At 37.8% G+C, this 16,976-nt stretch overlaps 1 protein-coding gene across 1 annotated transcript in view; it reads left to right on the plus strand.

The window, feature by feature from the left end:
• LOC110288502 (solute carrier organic anion transporter family member 1A6) overlaps window positions 1-16,976 on the plus strand; it is a 71,372-nt gene that overhangs the window by 11,202 nt on the left and 43,194 nt on the right. Inside the window, exons 4-5 of the mRNA XM_085839804.1 lie at window positions 9,113-9,219; window positions 9,631-9,777. Coding sequence (XP_085695930.1) covers window positions 9,113-9,219; window positions 9,631-9,777 — 254 coding nt within the window. The remainder of the gene's footprint in view (window positions 1-9,112; window positions 9,220-9,630; window positions 9,778-16,976) is intronic.

Consider the following 16,976-nt stretch of genomic DNA (forward strand, 5'->3'; position numbering starts at 1 on the left):
TCTATCTAGAACCTAAAGTAATATATTGAATAGATAGGGAGAGAGTGGGCAGTCTTATCTTGTCCCTGATTTTAGTGGGATTGTTTCAAATCTCTTTCCATTCAAGTTGATGTTGGCTGTTGGTTTTTTGTATACTGCTTTTATTATGTTTAGGTATGTGCCATGAATTCCTGATCTCTCCATGAGTTTTAACATTTTCTCAAAGGCTTTTTCAACATCGAATGAAATGATCATGCAATTTTTTTCCTTTATTTGTTAAATAGTGGATTACATTGAAATATTTTCTTATATTTAGCCATCCCTTCATCCTTGGGATGAAGCCTTCATGATTGTGGTGAATGATTTTTTTTTTTTTGATGTCGTCTTGGATTTGGTTTGTGTGAATTTTATTGCATATATTCCCATCAATATTCATAAGTAAAATTGGTCTGAAGATCTCTTTCTTTGTTGGGTCCTTGTGTAGTTTATAGTATCAGAGTAACTGTGGCTTCATAGAATGAATCAGGTAGTGTTTATTCCATTTGTATTTTGTGAAATGATTGAGGAGTATTGGTATTAGCTCTTCTTTAAAGGTCTGGTAGAATTCTGTACTAAAACTATCTGGCTCTGGATTCTTTTTGGTTGGGAGGTTTTTAATGACTACTTGTATATCCTTAGGGGCTATGGAACTGTTTAGGTAGTTTATCTGATCTTGATTTAAATTTGGTACATGGTATCTGTCTTGAAACCCACCCATTTTATCTAGAGTTTCAGTTTTGTAGAGTATAGGTGTTTGTAGTAAGATATGAGTTTTTTTTCTTAAATTTCCTCAGTTTCTCTAGTTATCTCTCCCTTTTCATATCTGATGTTGTTAATTTGGATACTGTCTATTTGCCCTTTAGTTATGTTGGCTAAAGTTATATCAGTCTTGTTCATTTTCTCAATAAACCAGCTCTTAGTTCTGTCGATTCTTTATGAGATACTTAGTGCTATGAAACCTCTTAGCTTTCATTGTGTCCCATACATTTTGCCTATTCTGAACCTTAATTTTTTTTTTGAATTCTAGAATGCCTTTAAGTTCTTTCTTTATTTCTACCCTGACCATGGTTGCCATGGACTGGACTCAGTCAGTCCTTCAACCTGTGGGGAACCAGGATACCGGTACAGGTGAGCAAGGATTCGGAGGATGATAAACAGACACGGATACCAGAGAGAGTGCTGCATCTGAATGTAATTTCTCAAAGCGAGCACCAGACTTATTATACAAAAGAAAAACAAGAAAGCTAGGCAATACATCAGCCAAGATGTATAATGATCCTTTACACAAAATAGAGAAAATGCATACATAAAAATCAGACAGGAGCCAGGCAGTGTTTACAACTGAGATAGGAACAGCCCTATCTAAAATCAGCTATTCACAGGAGCCAGGTGAAAGGTCTGATGCAATGATAGTCTGTTGTTAAAACCACCAACGGCGTCCCTTAGTAAATACCTAATTATGTTATTCCCTCAGTAAATACCTAACTATGTTATTCCTCTGGGCCTAGTGAAAAACATGCACCAGGGGAATTCCATTCTACTAACCTTTTCATGAATAATACAATTCTTCAGTTCCTCCTAGAACCACAACCTACCTTCTTTCTACTATTAGGTATTATAGGCTGCCATTCATGTCTGTAATGAGAATTCTAAGTTTACTCTTTTGAACTAGCCCTGAGAATACTAGCTCCTATCTGGCAAACTGAGATGCCTGTTTGCTAACTGTCAGCACTGGGATATTTTGTCTGAATGAATAACATTCTTATGAAAATCCAAGCCCAGGGTCAGCTCAAGGACTGCCTAGGACATTGATGAAGGCCAGGGAGTAAAGTTCAACCTGATTTAGGTATTTGTAAGGTCATTTCTTGGAGGCACCTATAATAAAACAATACTGAAAGAAAGCACACAGATCCATTCACCAACGAACGTAGGGACAGGTTTGGAGCATTATTGCCAAGGTTCCAGGAGACTGAGTTTCTGTGAACCTCTTCACCTCAGGACTACATCCAAGCTTTTGGGCCTGGCACACAGACTTCACTGGAGTGGTGTGGCACATAGTATCATTGAATAGACAGTTGTTCAGTCCCTATGAATATATATATATATATATATATATATATATATTCTATTATTTTTGTTGTTATTGAAGTCCAGCCTTAGTCTTTGATGATCTGATTGAATGCATGTGATTATTCAATCTTCTTGTATGTGTTGAGGCGACTTCATGTTTGATAACATGGTAAATTCTGAAGGAGGATCCATCAGGTGCTGAGAAGGTACATTCTTTTGTTTTGAGGTGAAATGTTCTACAGATATCTGTAAAACCCATTTGGTTCATAACTTCTATTAGTTTTACTGATTCTCTGTTTAGTTTTTGTTTTGATGACCTGTCCGTTGGTGAGAGTGGGATGGTGAAGTTTCTTACCATTATTGTGTGAGGTCTAGTGCATGCTTTAAGCTTTAATAAAGTTTCTTTTATGAATGTGGGTGCCCTTGCATTTGGGACAAGATGTTCAGAACTGAGACTTCACCTTGCTGGATTTTCCTTTGATGAGTAGGAAGGTCCTTCCTCATCTCTTATGATTACTGTTGGTTGAGAGTCCATTTTATTGTATATTAGTATGGCTACTACAGCTTGTTTCTTGGGACTGTTTGCTTGGAAAACTTTTTCTAGACCTTTACTCTGAGGTATTGTCTGTATTTGTTTCTGAGGTGTGCTTCTTTTATGCAGCAAAATGATTGATCCTGTTTGCATAGCCAGTCTGTTAGCCTTGTCTTTTTATTAGTGATTGAGTCTTTTGATGTTGAGAGATATTAAAGACAAATGATTGTTAGTTGCTGTTATTTTTGATGTTGGAGTTGGTATTATGTGTGTATGATTCTCTTCTTTTGGATTTGTTATGGGATGATTAATTTCTTGCATGTTTTGGGGTGTGTGTGGTTACACTCTGTCTGTTGGAGTTTTCCTTCTAGTAGCCTCTGTAAGGCTGGATTAGGAGAAAGATATTGTTTAAATTTGGTTTTGTCATGGAATATCTTGGTTTCTCCATCTATGGTAATTGAGTGTTTCACTGAGTATAATAGCCTGGGCTGGCATTTGTGTTCTCTTAGGGTCTACATGACATCTGACCAGGATTTTTGCTTTTAGTCTCTGTTGAGAAATCTGTGTAATTATGACAGGCCTGCCTTTATGTGTTACTTGGTATTTTTTTTTCCTTACAGCTTTTAATATTATTTCTTTGTTCTGTACATGGTTGTGTTTTGATTATTATGTGGCTAGAGTCTTTTCTGGTCAAATCATTTGGTGTTCTCTACTCTTCTTGTGTTTTAATGTCCATCTCTTTATTTTAGGTTAGGGAAGTTTTCTTCTGTGGTTTTGTTGATTTTTCTGTCTCTTTGAACTGGTAATCCTCACCCTTTTCTATTCCTATTATTCTTATGTTTGATGTTTTCATTGTGTTTAAAATTTCCTGGATGTTTTGGGTTAGGATTTATACTTTTTTTGACCAACGTGTTATTTCCTAGAGTTTCTTCTATACCTGAAATCCTCTCTTCCATCTCTTGTATTCTGTAAGTGATGCTTAATTCTATAGCTCCTGATCTCTCTTCTAGATTTCCCATTTCCAGGGTTGCCTCCATTTGTGATTTCTTTATTGTTTCTATTTCCATTTTTAGGTCTTTGACCATTTCTGCTCAATTCTTTTACCTGTATTATTGTATTTTCCTGTATTTCTTTACGGTTTTTACTTGTTTTTCCTTAAAGGCCTGTGTTTTCCTGTGTTTCCTTAAAGGAACTATTTATATTCTTCTTAATGACCTCTAGATTAAAATTGATCCTCATCTTAATGAGATGGGATTTTAGGTCAGAATCTTGCTCTTCAGGTCTGTTAAGGTATCCAGGACTTGCTGTGGTAGAAGAACTGGGTTTTGATGTTGCCAGATTACATTGGCTTCCGTTTCTTATGTTGTTGTGCTTGCTTTTTGCCATCTGGTTATTTGTTGTGTTAACTGGCCTGGGTATAGAACTGTTTGACCTGGGTTTGAGCACATCTCCTGGGAGGCAGTCAATTCTCTCTCTGGTTAAGGTAGGCTTCCTTTTCTTCTGGTTAGAGCAAGCTGCTTGTGTCCCCAGTTAAAGCAGTCCTCCTTGTATCCTCTGGTTAGAGCAGAGCTCCTAGGAAACAAGCAGCCTTTGGTGTTAGGGGGCAAGGATGCTACTCTTCTAAGGGTGCAGGTAGAGGGTCAGACTGAAAGCTCAAGGCAACTCTTGTAGAGGAAAACACTTAATTTGGAGCAGGGTCACACTCTCACAGGTTTAGTCCATTATCATCATGGCAAGAAGCATGGGGGCATGCATGCATACATGTTGATGAAGGAACTGAAAGTTCTGGATCTTGATCCATAGGCAGGGGAAGAAGATTGTGTTCTACACTAGGCAGAGCTTACATGTAGTAATGAGACCTCGGAGCCCACTTCCATAGTGATATACATTCTCCAACAAGGCCACACCTCCTCCAACAAAACTACCCATTCTAATAGTGCCACTTCCTATGGCCAAGCATTCACCCATACGAATCCACGGGGCCATACTTATTCAGAACACAACACCATCTCTTTGGTGCTTTGTAGTAGATTTAACTTTGTCATTTTGTCTCTTGAATAGGCTTGTTATGTTATGTTATGTTATTTATTTATTTATTGCTGTATTTAAAAAGATACCATGTGCTGCAAATTTCTCTTCTGAGAAAACATCTTGTTATTTTCACAAGAATTCACTGTCTTTTTTTTTTTTTTTTGCTTTTTCAAGACAGAGTTTTTCTGTATAGCCCTGGCTGTCCTGAAACTCACTTTGTAGACCAGGCTGGCCTTGAACTCAGAATTCTGCCTGCCTCTGCCTCCCAAGTGCTGGGATCAAAGGCATGTGCCACCACTGTCCGCTGTCCAGCACACTGTTTTTTTTTTTTTTTTTTTTTTTTTATGTAACTCTCTCCTTATACCACCATTGCCCCTGGCTCCTTTCTTGGAGATTTTGTCTTTGAATTTATGTAATAGAGTGTTCACATTATAAACTTAGTTGTTCATATCTAAGAGAGAATAACAACAGAAAACTAACTGAAAATTCTGCATACAAGTACAGACAGATTTGGTTAAGGTTTTGTGTGTGTGTGTGTGTGTGTGTGTGTATGCACACATTTTTATTTTTCATTTATTTACATCTAATTCCTGCCCCACTCCTAGTTCCCCAATCATCCAGTCCCTCACTCACCACCCTGAGAATCTTCCCACCCTGGCACAACAAGTCTCTGCAGTGTGAGACTAATCCTTTCTCTCCAAGGCAAGACAAGGCAGCCTAGTTAGGGGAATGGATTCCACAAACAGGCAAGAGCTTTAGGTACAGCCCCGACTCCAGTGGTTGGGCGCACACATGAAGACCAAGCTGGATATCTGCTACATATGTGTGGGGGGCCTAGGTGCAGCCCATGTATGATCTTTAGTTGATGATTCATGCTCTAAAAGCCCCCAAGGATTGAGGTTAATTGACTCTGTAGGTGCAGTTCCTATCCTCTTCTGGACCCTCAATCCTTTCCCCAACTCTTCCACGAGATTCTCCAAGTTTTGTCCAATGTTTGGCTGTGGGTTTCTGCATCTGTTTCAGTTATCTGCTGGGTGGAACCTCTTAGAACAGTTATGCCAGGCTCCTGTCTGCAAACATAACAGAGTATCATTAATTGTGTCAGGGATTGGTACTTGCCCATGGAATCAATCTCAAGTTGGGCCAGTTATTGGTTGGCTGTTCCTCCAGTCTCTGCTCCATCTTTGTCCCTGAATTTCTTGTATAAAGGACAATTTTAGAGTCAAAAATATTTTGGATGTGTTGGTAACCTTATCCCTCCACTGAGAGTCCTCTCTGGCTGTAGGAGGTGGCTATTTCAGCTTCCATATCTCTACTGCTATAAGTCACAGCTAAATGTATCCCCAGAGACTCCTGTTAGCCTACCCATCCAGGTCTCTGTCATGTCCTAGAGATGACTCTCTTCCACCCCAGCCATCTGCAGATCATTCTGGTGGACCTCTGGCCTTTTCTCTTGTCTCTCCCCACACCTGATCCAGAATCTCTCCCATTCCCCTCCCCATCTCCTTTCCCACCCAGATCCATCCTTCCATCTGTTTCTTATGACTACTTTATTCCCCTTTCTAAATGAGGTTCAGACATCCCCACTTAGGCCATATTTCTTGTTTAGCTTCTTTGGGTCTGTGGAGTGTAGTATGGATATCCTTTACTTTATGGAAAATATCTACTTATAAATGAGTACATACCATTGCACATCCTTTTGAGTCTGGGTTACTTCACTCAGGATGATATTTTCTAGTTCCATCCCTTTGCCTGCAAAAATAATGATGCCCTTGTTTTTATTTAGCTGAATAGTATTCTAATGTGTAAATGAACCCCATATCCTGTATCTATTCTTCAGTTGAGGGAGATCTGGGTTGTTTCCAGTTTCTGCCTATTACAAATAAGGCTGCTATGAACACACTGGAGCAAGTGTCCTTGTGGAATGGTGGAGCATCTTTTGGGTATATGCCCAGGAGTGGTATAGTTGTTTCCTCTGATAGAACTATTACTGATTTTCTGAGAAACCTCCACATTGATTTCCAGAGTTGTGGTACAAGTTTGGTGTCCCGTCAGCAATGGAGTAGTTTTCCCTTTTCTTCACATCCTCACCAGCATGTGCTATTGCTTGAGTTTTTGATGTTAGCTGTTCTTATGAGTTTAAGATGGAATCTCCGAGTCATTTTGATTTGCATTTCCCTGATGTGTTTTACAGGAGGATAAGTTAACAGGTGATTGAGCAGGAATGAGTGATTTTGAGCTCTCTCCAGACTTGGAAAGAATTCTCTTCTCTTCTTAAGGAGAAAATAGATGTACAAGCAGGCAGAAAGAATATGGATATCATCTTTTATTTTGGAGAATTTAAAAAAGTCTAATAACTTTTTTTTAACCTCTGTGTCTTTTTGGTTCCTCTTACACCTGTGAGTGTTTCCACTTGAGAGATGGATGACAAGTCTGAGGATATAGGTGTTCTGTATTTGCACTTGAACCCTCACTTTAGATTTTGTGTTGGGTATTCACATGGGCCCTGCATTGAGATTCTCTTCCTGCAGCTGTCAAGGGAGGCCTGTAACATCTCCTGTTGTGACAAGCATCATGCTGGTTAGGTTTCCCTTACTCCCAGATTCAGTGGCCTTTCAAATATCCACAACCCAATCTCAAATTTTTATTGAGCTTAAGTTGACTACACTTCTAATTTATTTCTTACATTTATTTTATTTTTTTAAATTAAAAAATAAAAAAATTTTAATCTATTTTGTTTGTGATGATGGTGCATGCGCTTTCATGTGAAGTTGGTCAGTAGCCCTCAGAAGATCATCTCTACCTCGTCTCTGTGCTGTCAGGTTTGCCTATAAGCATCTTTATCCATAGAGGTATCTGGTACCTCATGAGACTTGATGGTTTGTTGTTTGTTTGTTTGTTTTGCATGGAACCTCAGGTAGCTCAGGGTGGAATGAAATTCATTGTGTAGTTACAGATATTCAAGAACTTCTGATCCTCTTCCTTGTATCCTGAATGCTGGGATTACAGGCATTTCCCACTGTGTCCAGTCTGGTTTTATTGAGTGCTCAGAGTACTCAGGATCAAACCTGGTACTGTTGCTTGCCAGGCACTAATGACTATTTGAGCTACATCTCCATATTTAGAATTCTTTATCTTTCAGGAAAGGAACTTTCCTCTTTTTCATTTTGAAACATTCTCAGTGCCACTTTATTGTCATTTGGGGGAATAAATCGACCTTGAATGAGTAATTGAATTTTAAGTGGATAATGAACTAAATGAAGGCTACTTTATGTTCTCAGGTATTTTTGAAGGCACCTGAAAGTTTGGACACCTTTTCCTCTATGTTCGTATTCTGTCATTTTCTTTCTAGGATGGCAATCCCTGGTGATTTGTTCAAGTTAAATGACCACAGTATATAAGCAGTCCCATGAGATGGTGTTGCCTGATGTTAAATTCTGTTACTTCTCATTATGATATGTGGATTGTTTCTTCTGTTGTAGTTGATGAGCACATGGAAGAGTAGTTGTTTGAATTCTCAGAAATGAAGAATAGGTCCACAGTTCAGAGAACCCAAAGCAGGTGTCTTGTTGTATATTCTTTGTGTTTCTCTTATCTTCTTAATTCTACTTTACTGAGTTTCCTTTTTTCCTTGCTTTTGTCCTTTATCTCACAACAATTAATTCTAGGAAATATTCAATTAGAAATCACTAGGAGATGACATTTGAGAATGTGAATACTGTGTCTCCTAAATGTAGAGATGTGTGAGGTAAGTATAAAGAAAGTGCATGAGTTTTGTTTTGTTGTTTTATTTTTGTTTGTTCATTTGTTTTTACTTCTATTCATTCAGTTTTTTATTTTGTTGTGTTTTATTTTGTTTTTGAGACAAACTCTAATGAAGCCCAAGTTTAACTCAAACTTGTTTTGCACCTGAGGGTAGCCTTGAGATTCTCATTCTCCCTTTACTATTTCTCAAGTGCTTTGGAACTTACCCCCAGGCCTACATGTTCAGCCTAATGATACAGTTTTCTGTTTCTGTCTATCTATCTATCTATCTATCTATCTATCTATCTATCTATCTATCTATCATCTATCTATCATTTATCTATCCATCTAACATCATCTATTTCTCTATCTCTCTATCATCTATTTTTTTATTTCTGTGGTGTACAGTGTGTGTGTGTGTGTATCTGTGTGTGTACATGGAGAGATCAGATGACTATTTTATGGAGTCATTCCTCTATTTCTCTTTCTGCTTCCCATGGGTTTCAGGCATTGGACTCAGGAGGTCAGGCTTGTGCAGCAAGTGCTTCCCATGCTGCATTCTCACTGGCCACACTGTAGGATTTATTAGACTGCCTGCTCTGGAAATGTTTTTACTGGTTCCAGATGCCCTGTTTTCAGGGAAACAGGAGTCAATAATCAGCAGATGCTCTCTTTGCACTCAACTCCTCACAGTGAATGTTTCCTGTGTCCACACAGATACAAATATGAAACAACGATTTCACCTACAAGCAACTTGTCCTCAAACAGCTTTTTGTGTGTGGAAAACAGATCCCAGACCTTAAAGCCAACGCAAGACCCAGCAGGTTGACTCATGATTCTCATTGATTTCTGTTCAGAGACTTAGCTACAGAATGCTCTTTTATGAAGGGTTATAATACCACACTGGGTTTGATAGACATGTAAGGTGAATGAGAACAATTTAGTTCCCCCTCCACGGAATGGAGATGTCTAATTATCAAGAATATTCTTCCTCCTGAGTTTGAATATACTTATTAAGAATCCTTTGTTACTCAACCAACATTATATATTTAGTCCCATAAGGAAAAATGACTTATAAGGATAAATTTAGCAATATAATATAATCTATGTGATTAGTCTATTTTTGTTTTCTCTTGCTATAATGAAACATTGACCTAAAATAGGCTTACAAACATTTATTGTTAGCTATACTTCACTTTCAAATACTCATGTGGTTTTCTCTTGTTTTAATGCAGAGTGTGTGAAAGAAATGAAATCATTAATGTGGATATATGTACTGGTAGGAAACATTATACGTGGAATTGGTGAAACTCCCATCATGCCTTTAGGTATTTCCTATATAGAAGACTTTGCCAAATCAGAAAACTCTCCTTTATACATTGGTAAGTATGAGAATCATCATTAGGAGGGTAGGAATCAATTACTGATTTGGATGCTCTATGGTTTCCTGAAACTAAGCAAAGTGCTACTACACTTCAGGTCATAAGATACCTCAATGGGGGGATATAATGGTAGGCCCAGATAAGCTCCTTCATCAAGCTTCCTCTCACTATTGAAGATCCCTCTTATCTCCTTACCCTACAGTCCTCTGATGCCACCACACTATCTCAAAATCATTAAGAGATTCCCCAATATTTACTGGAAAATGTTCCTTAGATTCAGTTGTTTTCTTTATTTTTGTTGCTTTTAGACTCTCTCTCTCTCTTCTTTTCATCTGTAAGTTATTACTGCTTTATTATTGGCCACTTTATGCCTGTAGTATTTTAAAATTAAGTCAATTCTCTTTTAAAATATAGTTTTACTTTTTTATTAACCCCCCTCTGTGTGCATGTGCACATACATGCATGTCAGTGTGGTGGTCAGAAGACAGAAATCAGGTGTAGTCTTGGGGACTGAGCTGGGGTCCTTGGGCCAGGTTTGGTGGACAAGTGTTTTTACCTGCTGAGCCATCAGGTGGGCCCTATAGTGTTTTTTCTTGTTGCTGTCTCATAAACATTCTTGCAGAGTAAGTGTTACCAAACACATATTTTAATCAGATATTCTCTATCATGTTTACCATAGCAACTGGTTTCTTATTTACTAGTTGCTCTCTTTTACTACTGTGGGCTCTATACCCTGCTTTTCTATGAAGTTAGCAGTACAGTTTTCTTCCTTATATTCCCTTAGCCTAGAAAGGTTTATCGTTTTAACATATATTTCGGTTCATTCTCTTCATTGTATTCCTTGATATCTTTAAAAAAAAATCTATGCACTTCCAAGGCAAGAGCCAAATACTGTCCATATTCTTATGTTGTCTTCTAAATGATCTGAGATTATTATGAATAATTGTTTATATCTGTGAGTAAATCCATCTTTAGTTGACTAAAAATCTATAACTGTATATAGCAGTGTTTCTTAACCTGTGAGTCACAATACCTTTGGAAGTCATGTGACCCTTTCACAGGGTTCAAATAAGACCATTGGGAAACATACATATCTATATTACAATTTTAAGAGTCGTAAAATTTCAGTTATGAAATAGGAACAAACACAATTGTATTATTGGAAGTCACCAGAACATGAAGAATTGTATTAAAGGGTCAGAGCATTAGGAAGTGTGAGAACCACTGGAATATAGGATCTTTTCCAATAATGTAGACATATCACTTTGAAAAATGAAGAGCATGAGAGAAGACAGGATTAGACTTAGGATTAATCAAAATGAATTAAATTTTAAAAATTAATGTTGTCTTTTTCCTGGAGACTTATTAGTTTGACAATATTCTTTTGCATTTTTAATCTAGTCATCTCTTTAGATGCTTTTGCAGATATAAAGAAAGGAAATACAAGCACTTTTCTTGAATAAGCTGTTAGAATATGGGTCCCTTTATCAAAATTCTAAAAACAAATTGTACACATAAATATAAAAAATATATAATAGTTATATTAAGGTGAAAATACCTTTACATTTATTATATTTAGTACATAAATAGCTTTGTTTTCTAAATGACTAGCTATACAATTATACATATTATTACAGTTATATCCTAGAATTCAACAGGTAAAGCACTTATTGAATGAACTAATCCTACCTTAACAGAGGTACTTAGTAAACAGAAATGGGAATAAGATCTGCAAGAAATAGACTGAATAATGCTTTATTAACTTCAATTTTTTGAATGCCAATGGGGCAGAAAAAACAGCTTCTTAAAGACACTGGATTGTTAAAAAAAAAAAGAGGCTGAATTTGATTAACCTGTATATTTTAATCATGTTTTAACATTGGAATGGAAGTCATGGAATGTGTTACATTGGGTAAGAGGTTTTTTGTTTATGAAAAATTATGGGTTCCATCAAAATTTATAAAAATCCACCTTGAGTACATGAAAGGCATGACTCCAGGAAGGAAGAGACACAGAAAGATAGAAACAGATGACAGAGAAAGTTATCCTCTCTGTATAGGGATAGCTCGTCAAACCAGCTAAAATTCATCAAACTGGCTGCTTGAAAATTCTTGAAGTTGAAATCTACATTTGTAAGACAGAAGATCACTCTTACAGTATGTGATGCTGTAAGATCATGCAATAGTAGATGTTCATAAGGACTTTGAATTGTTAAATTTATGGGATTAGTTATTGTTTTTCTTGTAGCAGTTAAACTGTGTACAATTTTTAAGTTTGAACAGAAAGGTCAAGATGTAGAAGAATTTTAATACAGCAATATGGAAGCTCTGGTAAAGGATCTCATAGAAATATCTTCTAGGTCTATGTTAACTGGCAGAAATTCAGACATGCTTTGGATTATAGCATGATCAAGCTGGAGTACAGATTCTCCACTATTACATACCTTTTATATCCCAGACAATCTAAGTATGGTTAGTTCATAGAAGGAAGAAACCATGTTTGAAAGTGATCTCTCATTGAGTGGTAGACAAACTGATGAATGAGAGAAAGACGTGGCAGGATGAGTCAGAGATAGGATATGCCCAGCTCTCACAAGAATGGGACAGGAAAGAGAGGCTACTTAAGAGCAACACAGAGATATGGAAGGATATAAAGTTGAGTTGTGATGAGTTGAGAGGGATGCGTTGAGTTTTTACTGAGAGTTTCATACTAGGACAACTTTCCAGACACAGGTTGCAGAGAAGGAACAAGGTAGGCACAGTAAAAACAGAATAAACCAGAGATTTAGAAGGAACCAGAAGATCAAAACATATTTTCAGGATTTCTATCTGTACTCACAGTACATCAGCACACCTGGCCCCCACCACAGCCTTGCCTGTCACCTAGGAGGATTTTTCTAAGCAAGGACAGAGGTAAGATCCCTGACATAACCCCCATACTGGCTAGGGTCAAGGAGACATGGGATCTGACCCTCCCTGTCAGAGTCCCATCTTCCTCCCAGTCTTCACTTCCAACAGCACTGAGAGATCAGCAGCTCCCTCCCCATCTCTGCCTGTCTCCCAGGAGGTCTGTTTTAACCTGGGACATGGGAGGCCTGCTTTAACCAGTGACACAGTCTGCTCTAACACTGGACACACACCTCCACCCACCCCTGCTCCAATATGGGACACACAGGCCAGCAAAAACTAGAGACAACCATATGATGAAAGGCAAGTGCAAGAAAGTGATCAACAGAAGCCAATGCAATATGGAACTATTAGAACCTAGCTCTCTGTAGTAGAACAGCAAGCACTGGATATCCTAAAACAACCAAAGAGAAAGATTCTAACTTTAAATCCTATCTCATGAAAATGATAGAGGCATTTTAAAAAGTTATAAATAATTCCCTTAAAGAAATACAAGAAAACACAGTCAAACAGGTAGAAACCCTTAAAGAGGAAACAAATACCTTAATGAAATACAGGAAAACAGGTGAAGAAAATGGTCTAAGACCTAGAAGTAATAAAGAAAACAAAAATGGAGGAAACCCTGGAGATGGAAAACTCAGAAAAGAGAATGGGAACTACAGACAACAAGCATCACCAACAGAATACAAGAGATGGAAGAGAAAATCTCAAGGTAGAAGATAACATAGAAGAAATTCATCCATTAAAGAAAATGGCAAGTATAAAAAGTTGTTAAACCAAACATCCAGGAAATTTGACATACAATGAAAAGACTAAACATGAGAATAATAAGAATAGAGAACGAATTCCCAGCTCAAATAGAGAAGATTCCCAGCTCAAAGGACCTGAAAACATCTTCAACAAAGTCATAGAAGAAACTTCCCTAACAGAAAGAAAGAGATGGCTATAAAAGCACAAGAAGAGTAGAGACCAGAAAATAGATTGGACCAGAAAGCAAATCCTCCAACCACATAATAATTAAAACACTAAATGTATAGAACAAAGACAGAGTATTAAATACTGCATGGGCAAAAGGCCAAAAAAATAAAGACAAGCCTATCAGAATTACACCAGACTTCCCAACAGAGACTCTAAAACCTAGAAGATCCTGGAAACTGTCTTGCAGACCTCAAGAGACCACAGATGCCAGTCCAGAGTATATACCCAGTAAAACTTTCAATCATCATAGATTGATAAACCAATATATCCCAAGAAAAAATCAAATTAAAAAAATATCTTTCTACTAATCCAGCCTCACCGAGGATACTACACCAAAGAAAACACAAGTAGTTAAATCATCTCACAACAAACCCAAAAGAAGAGTATCACACACACAGTACCATCTCTAACAACAAAATAACCAGAACTAAAAATCATTGGTCATTAATACCTCTTAAAATCAATGTACTCAGTTCAACAATAAAAAGGCACAGCCTAACAGAATGGATATATAAACAGGTTCCATCATTCTGATGCATACAAGAAACATACCTCAGCAATAAAGACAGACATTACTTCAGTGTGAAGGACTGTAAAATGATTTCCAAGCAAATAGTTCCAAGAAGCAAGCTGGAGTAGCCATTATAATATCTAATAAAATAGATTTTCAACCAAAGGTAGTTAAAAGAGATAGCAAAGGGTACTTTATACTCATCAAAGGAAAAAATCCACCAAGATGAACTCTCAATTCTGAACATCTATATCCTAAATGTAAGGGCATCTGTATTTGTAAAAGAAATTTTAGTAAAGCTCAAAAAACACATTGAACCTCAGACAACAATAGTAGGAGACTTCAATCACTCATTCTCAGCAATGGACAGGTCATCAAAACAAATACTAAACAGAGACATAGGAAATTAACAGAAGAAAATGCATTTAACAGATATCTAGAGAACATTTTGCCCTCAAACAAAATAATATACCGTCTTCTCAGCACCCCATGTTACCTTCTTCAAAATTGCCCATATAATCAAACAGAAACAAGGCTCAACAGATACAAAAAGACTAAAATAATCTCATGCATTCTATTGGCTCACCACAGATTAAGGCTGGACTTCAACAATAGCCAAAAGAACAGAAGGCCCACATACTAATGAAAACTGAACAACTCTCTACTCAATGATAATTTGGTCAGGGAAGAAATAAAGAAAGAAATTAAAGACGTTCTAGAATTCAACAAAAATCAAGGCATCTAAATTACCTAAACTTATGGGACACTATGAAAGCAGTTCTAAGAGGAAAATTCATAGCACTAAGTGCCTTCATAAAGAAATTCGAGAGATCCTACACTAGCAGCTTAACAGCACACCTGAAAGCTCTAAACAAAAAGAAGCAAACACACTCAAGAGGAGTAGATGACAGGAAATAGCCAAATTCAGGTCTGTGATCAACTAATTAAAAAAAAAAAAGAACATTACAAAGAGTCAACAAAACCAAGAGTTGGTTCTTTGAGAAAATCAACAAGATAGACAAACCCTAGCCAAACCAATTAGAAGGCACAGAACCAGTATCCAAATTAACAAAATCAGAAATGAAAAGGGAGCCATAACAACAGAAACTGAGAAAATTCAAAGTATGAAAAGGTCTTACTTCAAAAGCCTATACTGGACAAGTCCCTTCTGATTGGCACCAGCTCCAGGTCACCTTGGGCACTGAGTCAGAGGACACCCCCAAGGTCCCCTAGAGGACTCTCCACATGATCTTAGGATCACCAATGAGTGGAACACAACTTATGTTCCAATACAATCGTGCGGAACCTAAGACAGCATTAGGAAAGAAGGAAACCTGGCCTGACCAGGGTCACAAGTCCATTCTGGTCAGCACCAGCACCGGGTCACCTGGGCACAGAGTCAGTGGACACCCACAAGGTCCATAGAGGACAGCTTCTAAGACAGACCCCGTTTCGGGCTCCAGACATCTGGGCACCTTCCCTGCCAGAGGAGAGGTGTCCGCCCTGCCCAAAAGGGCTTTGCCAGAGCACCTGGGGGAGCTATCTTGGTTCCCTGATCCCTCCTAGATTAGTCTGCAGGTCAGAGTGTGGACTACAGAAGCTAAGAGCCAGGAGGGAGGTCTGAACTCCAGATATCTGTGCACCTTCCCTGTAAGAGGAGAGCTTGCCTGCAGAGAGTACTCTGAACACTGAAACTCAGAGGAGAGAGCTAGTCTCCCATGTCTTCAGATAGAGGCTAACAGAATCACAAGAGGAACAATCTCTAACCAGAGACAATTATAACAACTAACTCCAGAGGTTACTAGATGGCAAAAGGCAAACGTAAGAATATTAGTAACAGAAACCAAGACCACTCACCATCATCAGACGCAGCACTCCCACCTCTCCCAGTCCTGGGCACCCCAACACACCCGAAAAGCTAGACACAGATTTAAAAGCATATCTCATGATAATGGTAGAGGACATCAAGAAGGACTTGAATAACTCACTTAAAGAAATACAGGAGAACACTGCTAAGGAGTTACAAGTCCTTAAAGAAAAACAGGAAAAAAACACATCCAAACAGGTGATGGAAATGAACAAAACCATACTAGACCTAAAAAGGGAAGTAAACACAAAAGAAAACCCAAAGTGAGGCAATGCTGGAGATAGAAACCCTAGGAAAGAAATCTGGAAACATAGATGCGAGCATCAGCAACAGAATACAAGAGATGGAAGAGAGAATCTCAGGTACAGAAGATTCCATAGAGAACATCGGCACAACAATCAAAGAAAATGCAAAATGCAAAAAGATCCTAACTCCAAACATCCAGGAAATCCCGGACACAATGAGAAGACCAAACCTAGGGATAATAAGAGTAGATGAGAATGAAGATTTTCAACTTAAAGGGCCAGCAAATATTTTCAACAAAATTATAGAAGAAAACTTACCAAACCTAAAGAAAGAGATGCCCATGAACTTACAAGAAGCCTACAGAACTCCAAATAGACTGGACCAGAAAAGAAATTCCTCCCAACACATAATAATCAGAATAACAAATGCACTAAATAAAGATAAAATATTAAAAGCATTAAGGGAAAAGGGTCAAGTAACATATAAAGGCAGGCCTATCAGAATTACACCAGACTTTTCACCAGAGACTATGAAAGACAGAAGATCCTGGACAGATATACTGACACTAAGAGAACACAAATGCCAGCCCAGGCTACTATACCCAGCCAAACTTTCAATTACCATAGATGGAGAAACCAAAGTATTCCACGACAAAACCAAAATCACACATTATCTTTTCAGGAATCCAGCC

Source organism: Mus caroli, unplaced genomic scaffold, assembly GCF_978045245.1.
Source record: "Mus caroli unplaced genomic scaffold, Mus_caroli_1 scaffold_7, whole genome shotgun sequence".
Lineage (NCBI taxonomy): Eukaryota > Metazoa > Chordata > Mammalia > Rodentia > Muridae > Mus > Mus caroli.